This window comes from Triturus cristatus, chromosome 9, assembly GCF_964204655.1.
Source record: "Triturus cristatus chromosome 9, aTriCri1.1, whole genome shotgun sequence".
Lineage (NCBI taxonomy): Eukaryota > Metazoa > Chordata > Amphibia > Caudata > Salamandridae > Triturus > Triturus cristatus.
In genome coordinates, this window is record NC_140592.1 from 580,148,319 (window position 1) to 580,167,550 (window position 19,232).

General features: G+C 48.9%; 1 protein-coding gene across 7 annotated transcripts in view; it reads left to right on the top strand.

Annotated features, from left to right (window-relative positions):
- Positions 1-19,232, top strand: part of SYMPK (symplekin scaffold protein) — a 1,117,730-nt gene that overhangs the window by 1,036,545 nt on the left and 61,953 nt on the right. For all 7 annotated transcript variants that reach the window (XM_085625602.1, XM_085625603.1, XM_085625599.1 and 4 more), the window contains one exon: positions 3,324-3,620. In XM_085625602.1, coding sequence (XP_085481728.1) covers positions 3,324-3,620 — 297 coding nt within the window. The remainder of the gene's footprint in view (positions 1-3,323; positions 3,621-19,232) is intronic.

Sequence of the window (19,232 nt, forward strand, 5' to 3'; positions counted from 1 at the left end):
AGCTATTGCTGAGGGTAGGGATGCAGCCAAGGTCACGATTTGTTGTGGCCTTGACACTGCCGACTCTGGGCAGAGCGATTTCCACGGCAGTGGCGCTACGCCGTCACACCTGGCTGAGGACAACTGGCTTTTCTGGGGATGTCCAGAATACTCTGATGGACATGCCTTTTGATAGCACTCGACTTTTTGGCGACAAGGCAGACAGTGCGTTGGACCGTTGTAAGGACTCGCGGGCTACGGCCAAGTCCTTGGGCCTTTCGGCCACGTGCACTCCTTCAGCTTCTGCTTTTTGCTTTTTCATGGCCAAGGAAGGGGCGCCCAAACAAGTTTGTTTCAAAGCCACAGGCCTGCGCAGCAACAGTCTCTGCGCAGCCGTGGATGTGGGACCCGCCGTGGTGGGTCACAGGGCCAGCGGGCGGGTCAGTCCACCACCTCCCCTGCCACCACTGCCTCCAAACCTTCCTAGTCCGGTGTTTCAGGCTCAGCAAACGCCAGTGGGCGGCAGGATTCGCCATCACCTCCCCCACTGGCGCACCATCACTTCGGACAGGTGAATTTTACAGATAGTCCGAAGGGGCTACTCCCTCCCCTTCGAGACTACCCCTCCAGGCATGCCACCTCAGTACCACCGCATGTTGGGGGATCACTTGGCACTTCTCCAGAAGGAAGTTGCGGCCATCTTGGCCAAGGGGGCCATCAACCACTTTCCGACGCCAGAAGTAGGTCGTGGTTGTTACTCCCACTATTTCTTGGTTCCAAAGAAGGACAAGGGCCTGCGTCCTATCTTAAACCTTCGAACGTCAATCGCTTCCTCCGGATGGAGAAGTTCAAGATGCTCACACTTGTTCAGGTCTTGTCTGCCCTAGACCCGCAAGACTGGATGGTAGCGTTGGACTTGCAGGACGCTTATTTTCATATCCCCGTCCAGCCGGCCCTCCGGCGTTACCTGCAGTTCACAGTAGGCCACGAGCACTTTCAGTTCACCGTGCTCCCTTTTGGCCTTACCAGCGCCCCTCGGGTGTTCACGAAAGTGATGGCGGTGGTCGCAGCTCATCTGCGCAGATCAGGGGTTTTAGTCTTCCCCCTATCTCGACGACTGGCTGTTGAAGGCGGGCTCGCCCCAGACAGTCGTTTCCCACCTCCAGACTACAGCCGACCTCCTGCATTTGCTGGGGTTCACCATCAATGTGCCAAAGTCGCACCTGATTCCCTCCCAGAAGCTCCTCTTTATCGGAGCGGTTCTGGACACAGCACACTTTCGGGTTTATCCTCCCGAACAGCGAGTCCGGGACATTCGGGCTATGATTCCGATCTTTCGGCCCTTGTCCTGGGTTTTGGTCAGGATGACCTTGAGGCTGCTGGGCCTCATGGCCTCCTGCTACCTGCTGACCAATCATGCCAGATAGTACAATACAGGATTGGTCCCAGTAAAGCGTTATTCAACATTAACAAAACATAAATGAACATATAAGACAACCACATTATATATTTGGAGGTCCAATGTTGTTTAATCACACTGAACACTACCTGTATGCATGATTATAGCAAAACATCAGCATAAATATGTGCCCCAAATAGTGAAAAGGGAAGAGGGGGTTTTGAGTATAAAGGGTGTGGTGATTCGAGTGAGGTTAAGAGTCTATATAGAGAAGATAATGTGCAAATCACGTAGTTATTGACATGAAACAAACAAAGGCTCAAACTTAAGCCACATGAATAAAGACAGTATCCATATAATGCATTGCCATGCTTGGAAATAATACCACAGTGCAAAATCTCTGTTGATAAAGCTGGCGAACAGTAAAAAATGCCAATGTTTCGATGGGGGGTCTTCCTCAGGACTGAAATGAAAGGGAAGAGGGAGCACCATAAATCATCCCAGATCGGGGATTGATCAAGAGTTTGTTGGGCGCCTGGGCTCCAGAAGATAGAGAACGAAAAAAACGGCACTTCAACAGAAAAGTGAGACCAGGACTAGCAGGAGTCTTCCTTAATGCAGTCTTGGTTCCAGTCGAAGTCCAACGAAGTCTAAGTGTCCAGACAGTCGAAGATTGTCTTGGTTTCAGAGGTGAGTCTTGTATCGCAACAAATCTGAGGAGGGCCCACCCACAGGGGGGCACTTAAATACCCAAGGAAAATGGTTGGAACGACTCGGGGGTCCCTCCCAGAAGAGGGGCTGAACAGAGAGGAGGATACTCACCTGTCTTTTGTCCAGTTTTGCTCCGGAGCGGGGACCAAAGGTTCCTGAACTGGCTCAAACCTGAGTATGCAAAGAGGGAACCAGATGTGCCCTTCAATGCAGTCTGGTGGTGCTGCAAAGTGCCCCCACCCTAGCCCAATACACTAAATCATATCTGGGATGTGGTCACACCTCCCTGTGACAGGAAACCTATTGTTCTACCTTCCCCTGCTCGAGCTCAGCAGCAGAAGAGCAGAATCGTGTCTATGGTCGGCAGCAGCACTAGCTTGCTAGCTGACCCTAAAAGGCTGGTACCGGGAGTACACAGGGGCACCCTTACACTTGTATCCAAGCACCCTGCCCTCAGGACTGCAGAGCCTTCCATAGGAGTGACTTACAGGTTTTAAGTGTTTTGACCTCAGATTTAAGGAAACGTATATCTGTTGTGAGAGGTACAAGCACCAACGCACACAGGCTGCAATGGTAGGCCTGTAGTCAGAGTTGAAGTGGGCTCCCATCGGTGACACTATACATGCTGCTGCCCATGGAAGACCCCTGGTGTACCTATGCCCTGGGTACCTCAGTACCATATACTAAGGATTTAGAATGGTACACCAGTAGCCAACTGTGGAGGTACAAAAGTACGTACCAAAGCCATTTTGGGAGAGAGAGCACAGATGCTATGGTCCTGATTAGCAGGATCTCAGCAAACTACAGTCAAAACACACTGACACCAGGCAAAAAGTGGGGGTAACCATGAAAGTAGATCCTACTTTCCTACATCCATACTGAGCTGTCGACAGACTGTTTTGAGGTGGAGGGTTTGGGGGTTGGATTTAATTATATAAATGCATGCTATACAAGGGTATCTGCCCATGTTTTTGTTCAAAACAGTTGGTAAGATGGAAGATGTGCAATTTTAATGTACAAGATCATTTGGGGCACGAGCCTCTCAAAATGTCAAATTAACAAACTGCATATTTACAGGATGTAATATATAAATGCAGCGCCTTCCTAGCGTATCACAGTAAAGACCATCTATTTGAGGTGTGTGTTTGCAGTCAGTAAGCTTTTTGCATGCTTCAGGGGTCTGTTTGGTCACTCATAATTTTCACTGTATTGCTTTTGGTTCTGTCTTTGGTAGGAGGAGATAGAACTCAAGGCTGTGCCACGCACTGCACAGGACATGATATCCATCCGCCTTGCCCAAGAGAAAGCACTAAAACGCCAGCTGGAAGAGGAGCAGAAGCTAAAGAATCCAACAGGCCCTCCACGTCCTGCCCACCTTGCCCCAGTTCCATCAGTAGAAGAATCAATGGAGTTCCACGACGAAGGTTCAGAAGTGGAAACTCCCAACGTATTCATCAGCATTGAGGATGATGTCTATGATGATGAGAGCCCTGCCCTGGAGTCCAGTCAGGATAGCACCTATTTGAAAAAGGTATGCATTGGTGGTTACCTGCACACAAATCAAGAATTCCATCTGATACACTATTTGGAAGTTAACAGCCAGGGTGTACCATAACAACCTGAATAGTATCTTGATATTTCATTTAATTCGATTTGCTCTGCATTGGTATTTTTAAGTAGTCAGTCAAGAATGCTTTGGTCAACAACTTAATGTCGTAAAAGTAAACATTACAGTCAAAACTACATTTCATTTTAAAAAGAGGCCATCCTAATATCAGCTGGGTAGCCAACTCCTAACAATCCATGCGAAAAAGTTATTTTTAAGTAGGAAAACCCAATGCAAGCATCCCCAGAATCAGTGGCGGATGGTGACTTTTGAAAGTGGTGAGGCGTAAAAGTTGGTGGGTGGGGGGGTGCTTTGCTGCAAGCGAAGCAAGTAAACCCAACAGTCATAAGGTGAGTTGATGGGGGTTCTACCCACGGGGACATTTTTAAAATAGAGTGGGGGAAATGGTGCTATTTGAATCTAATTTAAGGAAGCAAGAAGGTTTATAAAACAATGGTGAAAGTGCAGCCTTGAAATATTTAAAGAAAATAAACATAAAAAATGCTTCATATCTTATTGAATTAAAATTGTTTAGTTTTAGTGTGGCAAGCAAGGGTTTCAATTATCTTACCATACCAGCAAACAGGGTTGTCTGCACTGCAAGTGGTTGGTAAAGCTGATAATCTTGATGCCATATTGTTTACACTACAGCAGAGAAGACTACAGCTTGTCATATGTTCTGCTGTCTCTTACGAGGCCCCGTGTTTATGTCCTGACAATTGTGGGCTCCCCTTCGCCCCTCACACTTAAGGGGTCCACCCTCCATTCAGCTAAAAGCTATTATCTGTGAGAGATGGGACTGGGAGCCTCAGGGGCCCCTCACCGCATTCAGCAGGGACCCCATCAAGTTGCAGACAGTGGCAGTCAAGGGGTCGTGTATCTTCTTAAAATGCCTGGCTTATAGTTCATGACTAAGTTAAATGGATGGGTAGGGAGGGTTCAGACAGACTGAGCTTAATGTTCTGATGAATGGCAAAGGCTCATCAAAGGATGTCTTTCTCTTCAGCAGTTTTACATTTTTCCCCGAGCTGTTTAAACTCAATCTGTTAGGACTGCATTCACAGTTGAGCTTTCAGTTCACCCAGCCGTTTGTAACTTTTGTGTGTGGTGTGACGCAGTAAAGCAATAGGTGTTCTTTTTTAAAACGGCGGTCAGAAAAGCATATCATGTTACACAATTAACATACATTCCCACACTACAATAGTTAGTTGTTACTTGACACAAAATGTGACGCACACATAGTCTGATCAGATCGTGTGAGTTGAAGTCTCACTATGCATATTAATGAAAATGCATTTACAAATTATATACCGGATTGAGTGAGTCAGAGGTAAGAAATAGATTTGTTTTTAACATGTGCACAGGCAGGGCTGCACACACCACTCTTAAATAACATATCAGTCCAGGAGCATGGAGGAGTCTCCATAGTTAAAGCTTGCTTACACTTAACAATGTTAGTTTTGTGCAAGCTTTCGATGCGGAGACTCCTCCATGCTCTATCTTAAGCTAACATAACATTATACCAAGTATTTGTTACAAAAAAAGTAGCCTATCTAACGGACTGCACGGTGAAGCACTGCCACAGCAACAAGACATGTCACGTGCACTGCAGCACTCCCTGTCCTCGGGATCGAAAGCTGCTGGGCTCCACCCCCAGGCCTCATCAGCCACAACAAGCCACACAAGAAATGGAGGAGGCGAGGCCGGCTGTCCATGGTAGCCACCCACTTTTGCTTTGTCCCCATGAGTCTGCCCCGCGCTTTTCCTTTAAATGAATGGAACTCTTCAGACCCCACCCTGGGCTAGAGCAGTATACGCCCAAAAGTAAGCCTGTACATCACCGCTAAAACTGGCCACGCCTTCCCCAGTGATGTCACTGACCTGGTTTGTGCCTTAAGGGCGAGAATCATCACGAACGCGGGTCAGACATGGGCAATCAGGTACTCCTACAAACAACCCTTCATAAAAGACCACGTTACCCTGCCATCGGGGGGGGGGGGGGGAGAAAAACCTACTAGCAGCTCTAGTCCTAAGCAACCATTAGCTTTTTAGCTGCTTGTAGGGTTTTCTCCCTCCCCCTCCTCCGTGATGGCAGGGCAATGCCCCTTTCGCCCTTTAACACCAGCCGCCCCTGCCCAGAATGCCACAGTATGACCTAACATCCCGAGGTGGGAACAGAGTGATTTTCAAGCGAGACTCCAAATTATCTCGTCTGTTTAGTCCTTTCACTGTGACATTAATTTATTTTCTATCTCCATCAGGGGCATTAACCTCTTTGTATTACAATATTTTGCAAGTTTTCATTCTTTACTGGACTTTAAATACCTAAGCAAAAAAATACGAATTTCTTCCCCGGTTTCTTTTTTTTCACCGAATGACAGTAGTTTTCTCTCTCAGGAGCCCTCACTATGCATTTAACATTGTCCAATAGATTTTCTCCCCCTCTATTTTGACAAGATAAATGGATCTCTTTTGACATTAAGACTTTCCATGGGCACGGTAGGATATGCACCCAGATCATGATTCTATGGAGTATGCCAAAATGCACTACCTGTCCTATTCTCCAGTGTTCGAGGCATGTGGGCTGCTGAATTCATATCTGTGCATAGATCGCCGCCTAGTGTTGGGTCCGGATGTTTGCACGTTGTTGTCCTGGAAGAGTCTTCGAAGTATCCTGAGATAGGTGACTCCTCCCCTGGACCACAGTGCGCATGGGCATCCTCTCCATCCTCAGATTGTTTTTTTCCGCCATTGGGTTTGGATGTGCTTATCTTGACTCAAGTTAGGGAAAACTTTTTTTCAGGCCAAAAGGCCTTTGGTTCGCGTCGGTACTGTTCCCGATCGGTATCGACAGTTACTTGTTAGTTTACTGACTTAACAAAACCAACTTTTTCGCATCTTATCCGACCATCGACCCCACATCGACGATGGAATCGAGGACACCATTCAAGCGGTGTCCTGTTTGCAATGCGAAATATCCCCATGTCGACGTCCACCCGGTGTGCAACAAATGCCTTTCACCGGATCACGACGAATCCACATGTATGGCCTGTGCCCGATTCCGATCCAAAAAGACTCTCCGGAATTGACGAGCAGCGAGACTTGAAGCGCAGCAAGCGGCACCGGCCCCAACCAACATCTTCAGCGCCGAGGACGAAGATGTGGAAGGCGTGGAGAACCTACCCTCCAGCCCCGCTTCCGAACACGATTCCGGATCGGAAGACATCGAAGAACAACTCTTTCACAGAGATGAAGCCGACACCGAGGTAGGAGACTACGATGAGGCCTTAGGGGCCGAAGAAAGTAGCTCCGGTGATGAGCAAGGCCTACCCGTACAGACGGAGGATATCCCAGTGCGTCAGTCTATGGCTCCGGTCGAGGGATCGCCTTCGGGCCTTACCCAAGACCTATCCCGCAGTTCTTCGGCCCCGCCCTCGGGCCCGGCCTCGGACATTCAGCGACAGCCATTAGTACCCAAAACGACTGGTTTCCCTTCCTCGAAACCGAAACCAAAAGTCGTGTCGGTTCCACAGAAACTGAAAGTGACACTGGTCGGATCGAAGCCCACTACACCTTCGACGCCAGCCAAACCCGTTGGCACCGACCGCACCAAACGAGACTTCGGTGCCGAACTCGCAGCAGCCGACGTCGGCGCCGACACACGGAAAAAGGCCATCGGTACCGCCAAACCGCCTCGGCACCCGGCACCGAAACCATCGGCTCCAGCCACGAAGGTCAAAATGGCCGCTGCGCCGCACACCGCTTCGAAAGCAGCACCTAAGGCCCAATCATCGACGCCGTCGACGGCTACTACCTCTCCTCGACTCGATGACCCCGTGGCCCCGAAGAAGTCCACGCCTGCCTCTACAGAACCGCTCGGCGCCAAAGAACCGTCGGCGTTCCAGGTGCGACAAGTTGCAGCGTCCTTGAAACGCATCAAAGAAAAGGCTGCCCTCCAGGACACGTCAGGCTCCGAGCCGAAAAAAGCTCAGAAAGCTTCTCCAGCACCACCCCATATCACTTTTGGCCTGCCGCCATCCACGGCGCCCAAAATGTTTGAAATAAGAACACGTGTCACCCAAACTAGGATCACACCTGCCGAACGCTCTCCTACGGAGACGTCACCGTCCCACATCATCGATGCCGACACCGGCAGAATTATGCTCCACAAGCGGAGAATATCTTCCGAACACGCTTTGGACTCCTACCGGATCCCGCTAAAGAAAAAGCTGCCAGCGGATTCGGAACCAGTTCTTTACGAACGTCTCCATACCTCTTACCCAGATCCACAGTCCTTCTCTCCGACACACTCCGAAACCGACGTTTTGGAGGACTATATGGGTGACGACGTCCCCTACCCCAGAGAGATGGACCCTGAAGGCCAACAGGACCCTGACCAGGCTTGGGATGACCCTGTGGACACGGGTGCACCTATGGATACACAGGACACGCAGCTATATGGCGCAAAAACGTCTCCCACAGAGGACACTGCCGCATTCAACGCCCTAATTGAACGTGCTGCGGCCAATCATGGTGTGCAACTCCACTCTGACACAATCGAGGACGATTTTCTAATGGATACTTTCGCATCCTCAGAAAGGAATATCAAAACTCTACCCATGTTGAAAGGTGTCCTCAAACCAGCAAAGGACATTTTCAAAGAACCCACCAGGTCAAGAGTAATAAACCCCAGGATCGACAAGAAATATAGGTCGGCGCCCGGGGACCCTACGTACATTAGAGGCCAGTTGCCTCTGGACTCCATCGTAGTCGCTAATGCTCGCAAACGGGCGCACTCGCAGACAACTGGGGATGCTCCTCCCCCGGACAAAGAGTCCAAGGTGCTAGAGACCTCCGGCAAACGGGTTGCAGCCCAGGCAGCTAACATATGGTGTATTGCCAATACCCAGGCGCTCCTAGCTCGCTACGATCGCGCACACTATGACACATTAGAAACCCTACTCCAACATCTCCCTGACCAATACAAAGAGGGAGCAGAGATCCTCATCAGGGAGGGACAACTCCTCACAAACGCATCCATTAAGTGTGCACTGGATGCCGCAGATACAGCTGCCAGAGCAATAAACACCAGCGTCATGCTACGACGACACGCCTGGTTACGAATCTCCGGATTCAAACCTGAGGTTCAAAATAACATTCTCAATCAACCGGTCAACCCCGACTACTTATTGGGACCAGAGGTTGACACCACCCTAGAAAAAATAAAAAAGGACACGGACACTGCAAAGTCCATGGGGGCTCTCCAAACGCAGACCTTTCGGAGTGGCTCCTTTCGTCGCCCCGGAAATAGAGGAGCAGGTAGAGGACAGGGGTCACAGCAAACCTACAACAAGGGCAACACACAAAGTACCTACGATAAAAACACCAGGGGTGGATATCGTGGCTCCAGCACAAAGGGCAGAGGACGCGGATACGGCAATACCAGGTCCTCCCCCAAGAACAAACAGTGACGCCCTCTCCCTCCCTCCCGACCACATAACACCTGTCGGGGGGAGGCTACAAAGGTTCCTGTCCACGTGGAACTCCATCACCACGGACAGGTGGGTCAAAGATATTATCAAACACGGTTACTGCCTAGAATTAACCTCCACTCCACCCACAATACCGCCAAAACACCGTCCTATGTCCTCAGAGCACTTAGCGCTATTACAGCAGGAAGTGCTAAGTATGCTGAAAAAAGGCGCAATAGAGGTCGTACCCGTCCACGAGCAAGGTACGGGGTGTACTCCCTGTACTTCCGAATACCAAAAAAGGACGGGTCACTCAGACCTATACTAGACCTGAGACCCCTCAACCGCTACATTCTCTCAGAGCATTTCCACATGCTCACCCTACAACAAGTCCTCCCGCTGCTCAAACAGGGAGACTTCCTAGCCACGCTAGACCTCAAAGATGCGTATTTCCACATACCCATACACCCGTCACACAGAAAATATCTCCGGTTCACCATTCAGGGGCAGCACTATCAATTCAAAGTCCTCCCCTTCGGAGTGACAACAGCACCCAGAGTTTTCACAAAGTGCCTAGCTACCGTGGCTGCACATCTACGAAGGCAACACATTCACGTCTACCCTTACCTGTACGACTGGCTTGTTCAGGCAAAGTCAGCCCAGCAATGTGCCAGCCACATGTCCCGCACCATTCACCTTCTTCACAGTCTGGGATTCTCACTAAATTACCCGAAATCACATCTCCAACCCGCACACGTACAACAGTACCTAGGTGCGACCATAGACACTCTGGCAGCCACAGCTCAGCCAAATTTAGTGAGGATCAACAGCATGCAAATGCTGATTTCCAAGTTCAAACTCCAACACTCCCTTCCTGCGCGAGTGTTCATGCAGTTGATAGGCATGATGGCCTCCTGCATTTTCATAGTCCCACACGCGAGACTACATATGCGCCCGCTTCAGGAGTGCTTAGCACGTCAATAGAATCAGGCTCACGGGCAACTAAAAGACCTAGTGTTGGTGTGCGGTCGGGCATACAACTCTCTGCATTGGTGGAATCCACAAAACCTTTGCAAGGGCCGACCGTTCCAAGAGCCTGTTCCACAAATAATACTGACAGCGGACGCGTCTCTCCAGGGATGGGGAGCCCATGTACTCAATTACACAGTGCAGGGACTATGGACTACACAACAAAAGAAGATGCACATCAACCTTCTGGAACTGATGGCAATCTTCCTGGCTATGAAAGCATTCAAAGTACACCTGTGCAACAAGGTTGTGTTGATCCGGACGGACAACATGACTGCCATGTACTACATACAGAAGCAGGGAGGAACACACTCTCCACAGTTGTCTCATCTGGCTCAGAGCATGTGGAAGTGGGCCATTCAGAGGAACATATTCCTCATGGCGGAACACCTCCCCGGCAAGGACAACCAGATGGCGGATCTGCTCAGCAGACACAGCCACCAAATGCACGAGTGGGAGTTACACCCATCAGTACTCCAACCGTACTTCCAGCAGTGGGGTCATCCAGAGATAGACCTATTCGCCACAAGGGAAAACGCAAAATGCCAAAGCTTTGCCGCCAGGTTCCCACATCCACAATCGCAGGGCAATGCGATATGGATGAACTGGTCCGGCAGATTTGCGTACGCTTTTCCCCCAGCGCCGTTGATACCGCTAGTGGCACGCAAACTGCGACAGCACTCACTGACACTCATCCTGGTTGCTCCAACATGGGCACGCCAGCCATGGTACACCACCTTTCTGGAACTTTCCGTGGTGCCGCATCAAAGGCTGCGGATCAAACCCGCACTTTTAACGCAGAACCATGGAGAAATTCAGCACCCAGATCCGCAACAGCTGAACCTGGCAATCTGGCTCCTGAAGTCCTAGAGTTTGGCTACCTAAACCTGCCACCTGACTGTATGGACATCATTAAGGAAGCTAGGAGACCCACTACCAGAGCTTGCTATGCAGCCAAATGGAAGAGGTTTGTCATTTATTGTAATAACAATTACATTAACCCGCTAGACGCATCCACTCAAAACATAATCTGTTACCTCTTACACCTATACCGATGCAATCTGGCATACACCTCAATACGTATCCATTTAACCGCAATAGCAGCCTATCTCCAAAACAGGCAGCACCTCTCTTTATTCAGAGTGCCTGCCATCAAAGCCTTCTTGGAGGGACTTAAACGAGTGATTCCCCCAAGACACCCACCAGCACCAGTGTGGAACCTCAACTTGGTCCTCACCCGACTGATGGGTCCACCCTTCGAACCTCTCCACTCATGTGAGATTCAATTCCTCACCTGGAAGGTGGCTTTCCTAGTAGCAATCACTTCGTTGAGAAGAGTTAGTGAACTCCAGGCACTAACCATTCAAGAGCCATTCATACAGGTTCACGCAAACAGGGTCGTACTACGTACCAACCCCAAATTCATGCCTAAAGTAATATCGCAGTTCCACATGAATCAAACCATTGAACTGCCTGTTTTCTTTCAGAATCCACAAAATGTCGCTGAAAGAATGCTCCATACACTAGACGTCAAAAGAGCCCTCATGTACTACATAGACAGAACTAAAAACTTTAGGAAAACTAAACAACTTTTCGTCGCCTTTTCCCCACAACACAAAGGCAACGCAATCTCCAAGGCAGGTATAGCCAGATGAATCGTTAAATGTATTCAAATTTGCTATCAAAAGGCTAAACGCACATTAACGATTCCCCCACGGGCCCACTCAACACGTAAGTTAGGGGCCTCCATGGCTTTCCTGGGAAACATTCCTTTACATGATATATGTAGAGCAGCCACATGGTCCACTATACATACATTTACCAAACACTATTGTGTAGATGTACACTCAAAACAGCAGGCAGCTGTAGGACAGGCTGTTCTCAAAACTCTTTTTCAGACCGCTGCAGCTGGCACTGGTGGCCGCCGCTAATGGGAGGTACTGCTATATATTCGATGCACAGATATGAATTCAGCAGCCCACATGCCTCGAACTGAATATGCTACTTACCAGTATGCATCTGTTCTTGGCATGTAGGGCTGCTGACATTCATATTGCCCGCCCTCCTCCCCGGCGCCTGTAGCAGCTGCAGCTCTCAGAATTACTGCATAGCATGGTCATCACTTTCTATATCTACTCCATCACTGCCACAATGGCGAAAAACAATCTGAGGATGGAGAGGATGCCCATGCGCACTGTGGTCCAGGGGAGGAGTCACCTATCTCAGGATACTTCGAAGACTCTTCCAGGACCACAACGTGCAAACATCCGGACCCAACACTAGGCGGCGATCTATGCACAGATATGAATGTCAGCAGCCCTACATGCCAAGAACAGATGCATACTGGTAAGTAGCATATTCAATTAAGTGCCATGGTTAAACTTCATATTCTCTCTTCCTCTTTTCTGACCAATTATTGTTTTTTAAGCCAGGAAGGGGGTGCCGGTGTGTGTTAGGGGTTGAGGAAGTAGGTGAATCAGGAGTATATTGTAGCAGTCTGCAATTCTCAATATTTGGTTAAAGCGATGTCACACTTAACTTCAGAGGCCTAAACAATTGGAGACTACATTTCTCGAATTGAATTTCCCTAGTCAAACTGTTCCCATTTGATTTTCTAGAACGTATCATTGAATGCTAAACATTTTTGGCCTGATAGGCATATTACCACCATAAGTTAGTAGACACCTTAGTCTTATGTTAGCTGCCTGTCACGATCGCAGACACTGCGTGAACTGAAAAAGGTACTTCTTGTCAGCAGAATGTGGGGGAGGCGGAGCACAGAGAGTATGCATGCAACCCAGTGCCTCATACGTATAACTGGGTCCATTTCCATAGTTACTGCTTTGATGTCTTGATAATGCTATGCATAGTATCTTCTGATGAATTATACCCCCTTCCTTAGAAATGGAGCACATTTTAGTTTATATGACTGCAGCACCTCATGCACTGCTTTGTTTCCACTCCTGGGCCCAAGAAATCTGACCAACATAGCCTAGGAACAATCTGTTTTGGGGATGGATTTGAAAGAAATTGCTCTCCGCCATCATGGGGGATAAACAGTGGTGTTTAAATTTCATTCATAAATTGCATGAGAAGGTAGCACAGTGAGTCACTACTACTCTGCACGAGGACAACGGATGCAAGATTAGAACTGTGATTCGAAGAATTCTATGCAGCCTAAGGTCTGATTTGGTTTGAGGGTTTGCTGCAGAACCTCATCTTGTTATTTGTGATCTTCAGCTTTTCTTCAAATGTCCCCAAACTGTTGGCAGGTTAGCAATGGATAATGTCTCCAGTCCAGAGCTTAGGTGCTGCTTAAGCAGTCCTATCTCTTGTTTTGGACTGAGTTCTAGTGAGCGGGGAGACATTTGTTTTCCTTAACCTCTTGAGTCCTATTGCTTCCCCCCATAGTGCTAGTACCTTCTTTGGGCATTAGGGGTACCTCATGTTTAAACTTTCCTCCCACAAGATTTGCTGTGCTAGGTTCACCATCTTCCTAGCCTTCAGGAACAAGAAGACTTGTATTAAAAACAATTCTTCCCCCGCATTCTTTTTTTTTTTCTTTTTTGCAGAAATAATGTTTTTCTAATTTTTTTTTGTTTCATTCTACTTGAAGTTTGTGATGGAAACCGGTATGAATCCCATCAGTGATTCAGGAAACTATACATTTCTGAGTAGACACAATTCTAAATCCAGCAAGGCTCATTTGCGTAGATTACTCAAGGTTTTTCGTAAAATAATATCAATATATGCTGCCAGGTAAAAAAAAAGAATAGCACTCTTGGGAAAGTTTTACCCTGATTTTATTTGGGTATGTAACACACAAAAAGACGCGTTTCGGCGACTGCCTTTCTCTATGTCAATCGGCAGCCTGAGACAGCGTCATTTAAATAAACAAACACACAATTCATTTGTGGTTCAAATCAAAACAAACAAAGGACTGTTTGGATGGAAACACAAACCATTTTGGCCATCTTTCAACATGCTAAGTTCAATCGTTTGATCATGTTTGTATTACTACATTCATATGGTTACATATACATATATACATAAATCAATATCTTGCCCTGGGTTGGCTTTGGCAACAAATGTTTAGTTAATCCATTCCACACATTTGATTGTTATGAGCAATTTTGGATATCACACATGATTGAGCCCTGAATGGGCATATCCTATGCCCAATATATACAATATTACATCATTGTATATCAATTTGATACTAGCTAGCCACCAACTAAAAAGAGAATGTAAACAATAAGAACGAAAGAGAGAAATCGGAGAAACTAAAGGAAAAGCAAAAAACCTTTTAATTTCATTTTACTACTATTTAGAAATATTTACAATCCAGAATCTACCATTGCTACTATCAGAGATGTATAGCCAGTTCCTCCCCACTGTTGAGTCCTTGAGGTATTTTGGTCTCAATATCTATAATATATCAAGACTCGAATCTCCGGAGTTTGAGTTGTCTGTCACCCCCTCTAATGTTACCCGGCACATGATATAAGCAGAAATAGCGCAACCGATCTCTGTTGCTACTACGATGACTTTCAAAATGACGAGCCACTGGATAAGTCACATCCTTGGTGACGATGGCTCGCATGTGTTCTAAGATCCTTATTTCGTTTGGGTGTATGGTGCTTCATAAACTGGCCTGACCAAGAAAAAATACACCCAATCCAACTTCGACACTAAAGGGGTTTCCAATACTTTTCAACTCCCTCAAAGGTATATTCCCTTTCACTAATCACTGTGTCCCGGTGTATTAAATTTCAAAGCCAATGTCAGAAACCATCACAGAACCTGTCCCACCAACAAATAACAAGAAAAAAGTGTGGGAAAGGAGAGAAAGCACCTCACGGTCGTAACACCAAGGGGGTTGCTGGCTGGTACTCACCGGCATACCCACTTATCATAGGTTACTTTCTCTCCATACAGCAAAAAAAAAAGTGGGTGCATTATCGTGAAAATCTCCAACCCAATGAAGTAGAAAAAGACAGTACAACCCAAGTGTAAATGAACGGTCAGTGCATAACGTCTTTACAAATACCCAATGGACCCCTGTGAGAGTATGTCGTTCTCACCATTAAAAACCGGTAAGGCTTGCTGGCTCGATGTAACTTTATTAAGTGCTGCAAACTTTCCCAATTAAAAATGGTTTTAATCAAACCATAATCAATTTTATAAAGCCAACATGTTTAGTTGCAAACCAATTATGCAACTTCTTCAGGGCTACTGGGGTTCCAAATACAAAAGTTCACATGAGATTCACATCAAACCATGAAGATTGAGCACTACAGACGCCGGCGGGACGCGGCAGTGGGGACTAGACTTTGGGCAGTCACCCCGTGGACACGTGATCGGCTGACATGTGTTTCACCATAAGACTCTTGCACCTATGAGGAGTCTCCGCACCCACATGGTTTGATGTGAATCTCATGTGAAGTAGTTAGTGATCATTCTACAATCATTGGATTGGGACAGTCTAGCTTGCTCTCTTTCTGTTTGGTGATAGATACCCCACATATCAGTTCTGTTCTTAACTTAGTGCCTACTTTCTTTTTGGCACTTAGTAGAACTTTGCTGGAGTAACCTCGTGTTTGAAATCTGGCTGCACTCTTGTTGGCTGCTGCTTGGAAATTGCATTCTCTGGTGCAATTCCTTTTTATCCGCAGCAGTTCGCCAAATGGAATACTATTGATTAGTTTATCCAGATGGCAACTGCTAGCATGTAAAACATAGTTATCCGCTGTGGGCTTCCTATGTAAGATGGTGCAAAGTCTCCCTTCAGAAACAAAGACCTTCAAATCTAGAAAATTGACTGCTATCTTACTCACTTCTCCAGTAAATTTTAGGTTGGGGTCATTGGTGTTCAATATTGTGACAAACTCTTTAGCTGAATCTTCTGTCTCATTGTATATGATGAATAAATCATCAATATACCGGTTCCAGCTGACCAGTCTATTGGTCCATTCCTCATTGGCATCTGACCAGGCCACCCACCTCTCCCACCAGCCCACGAAAAGATTTGCGTAACTGGGGGCGAAGCAGGTGCCCATAGCCGTGCCCTGTCTCTGTCTGAACAACTGTTCCTGGAAAAGAAAGATATTGTTGGTTCGACAAGATTTGACAAAATCTGATGGAGACATCTAGCCACAGATTCCTTAACTTAGAATATCCCCAGGTGTCAGACTGAATCCGGGAAATTTTAGCAGCAGCACCTCTGCGTGCCGAGGGTCGGTGCCACACTACCCCGCCCTCACGTCGTCCATGTACGTGACGTCAGCGAGGTCATATAAGTCCCTTCCGGTGCCCGGACGTCAGTTTCCTTCTTTTCCGCGTACAACGCGGATCCAGAGTAAGCGGTTCCTCTGGGCTGTTTTCAGGTCCCTTTTTCGACGCTTCGCGTCTGGAAAGGTGTGGGATGCCCTCGGCTTTAAATCTTGCACTTCCTGTTTGTGGCAAATGTCAGCGAAGGACCCGTATCTTATCTGTATGTGGTGTCTGGGCGAGCTCCACGGACTGCGACGCCTGCCAACACCTCAAGCCGAAGTACCGGCGGGAGCGCCGGACGAAGCTTCTTTCGGCACAGCTGTCGGAGTCGTCTCGTCCCGTCCGATGGCCTCTTCAACGCAGTTCCGCCATTGATCACCCTCTGGGGCCCTGGGGCCGTCGTTCACCACTTCTTGCTAAGTTGCCGCGCTTGTCGCAGAGATCCTCGACCTCACTTTCATCTGTTGTCAGGGGCACTGGTTCCTGGAACATTCCGGACGTGCGCCTCTGACAGTTGTCCCCCCCTCTATCCGCCCTATCTGGGTGCAGGGGCGACTCGGGCCTAAATGGAGGCTTATGCCACGGCTTTGCAGGCCTCCCTTGAGTCCTCTCCTGTCCCTGGGCCGTCCCCTGGGCCTCCGCTACCTGTGGGGTCCCCAATGGACTTACCGATGGGTTCGCCCCCGGCATCAAATGAGTCCTTGCCCTCCAAGGATGTCGGAGAGGTGGTATCATCAGGGCGCGGCCTGGCTGGGTCCCCCTCTACGATCCATATGGAATTATCAGGGTGCGGCCCAGCTGGGTCCCCCTCTACTGCCCATTGCACCCCTGCCGCACCGCATTGTCCTGTGGGGCTCCCTGTGGCATTGCAGGTGGATGCTGGTGCTCAAAGCCTCGCTTTGTGCACGCCTCGGCCTTCCAGTCAGGCGGCTGCCTGTCCGGAGCCGGCGCCGTTTCTGCGCCGTAGACCCGACTCTGCCTCCGCTTCTTTCTCCGGAGTCGGAGCCTGTCGTGGTTGAGGCGGCGCCGGTGCGGCGCGGGAGGCTTGCGTTCCTGGCCCCCTCTCCTTCTTCGGAAGTAGGGCTTGTCGCCTCCCCGGCTCGGCCTCCGCTTCTTCCTTCGTAGTCAGAGCAGGCTCTGGTTGAGGCTGGGTCGATGTCGGTGCGGCGCCGGAAGTATGCATCCCCGGCTGAGGCACCTTCTTCTTCGGATGGGGAACTTATCGTGGATTCGGCGCCGGGTGGAGCAGACTCGACGCCGGATGGAGTCGAGTTGGCACCGGACAAAGCTCAATCGGCACCTACTAAAGTAGTTTTGGAGCCGCGTCGACACCGGGTTGTTGACTCTTCTACGGAAGCGTCTGGAGAGAGTTTGGCGTCGCCATCACGCCCGGCAACGCCAGATGTATTTTTGCCTGTGCCTCCCTTAGAGTATGTGGATCCGGCAGGATCCCCACCTCCTCCAGAGCAACCACACCCAGCAGGCTCCTTGCCTCCTCAAGAGCCTCATCAGGACCCCCATTTGTCAATGGGACTCCCCTCGGTTGGGAATTGATCGCACCCTCACTGTGTGGGGAGGGTTAGCTTACAGCCCTTACCTACTGATGAGCTACTATCCCCTCCTCGGAGGGCTACCGAGGCTGGTGCAGCTTTTCTCAGAGTGAACTCTTTGGCCACTCTGATTTTGACCATGCAACCGCCTTCGGCGCCCTTGTCTGTGGACCCTTTACTTGATGTCCTTCACCGTGGGTCAGGGAACGTGGAGCCGCTTCTGCCCTTTGAAGCTTCTCTTTATGATGCCCTTTTGGGTACTTGGGTTCGGCCAGCTTCCGGTTACCCAGTGGCTCGTTCGGTCTTGCATCGCCACCGTCCTGCTCCGCATGATCCGGTCTGCTTATTTGTGCATCCCGACGTGCAGGGGTTTGTTTTGCAAACTGCCTTCCCTTCCTTGCCCCGGCTACTGCTTCCTCCCGGGCGTCCAGGTGGCTTGAGTCATGGGGTTGGAACATCTTTGCCTAGTGCTGCACTGCGGTCACTGAATATGGTGTGTGTCCTGGCTCCCGCTACCTCTACCTTGTGGGACTCTGCAGAGTCTTTGCTCTCCACCAGCACTTAAGGCGCTCGTGTTGACCTACTTCACATTCTCCGGGATGCCCGTGACCTTGCTGAGTTTACGATCCTCTCCGCCTTAGATACTGCTGATTCCTTAGGCCGTGCTATGGCTGGTTCAGTCGCCTTGCGGTGCCATGCTTGGTTGCGGGATATCGTCTTCCCGGAAAATATCCAGGAGAGTCTTGTTGATTTACCCTTTGATGGGGTTTCATTATTTGATGCACATGCCGACTCGGCTGTTCAGCCCCTCCTTGCAGGCTTGCACCCCCCCTTAGGCCTGTGTTCCTCAGGCGTTTATTCTGGGGAGGTACTTTTTCATTTAGCATTCCTTTGATGCGTTGTGTTTAAGGCTAATAGTAACCCTCAGATCTTCCTTTCGCATGGTCGGAGGTGATTACTCTTTCATTTACCATCCTTTGGATGCATTATGAGTTTTAACCTGGCGGTTAACCTACTGTGGCAGTGTTCCACAGATTGTTCCTCTGACTGTGGCTTGCCCTAATAAACGTGTTCCCCGTTGTTGGGGTGTGCATACTCTGTGTGGGGTACTTGTTTGCTATTATATAGTCAACCGGGTCTAAGAGTTCCTTTGGCCTCTAGGCGTCCTCTGGTGCTCTTATTTGCCATTGTACGGTGCTCAATGTTGTGCCTTG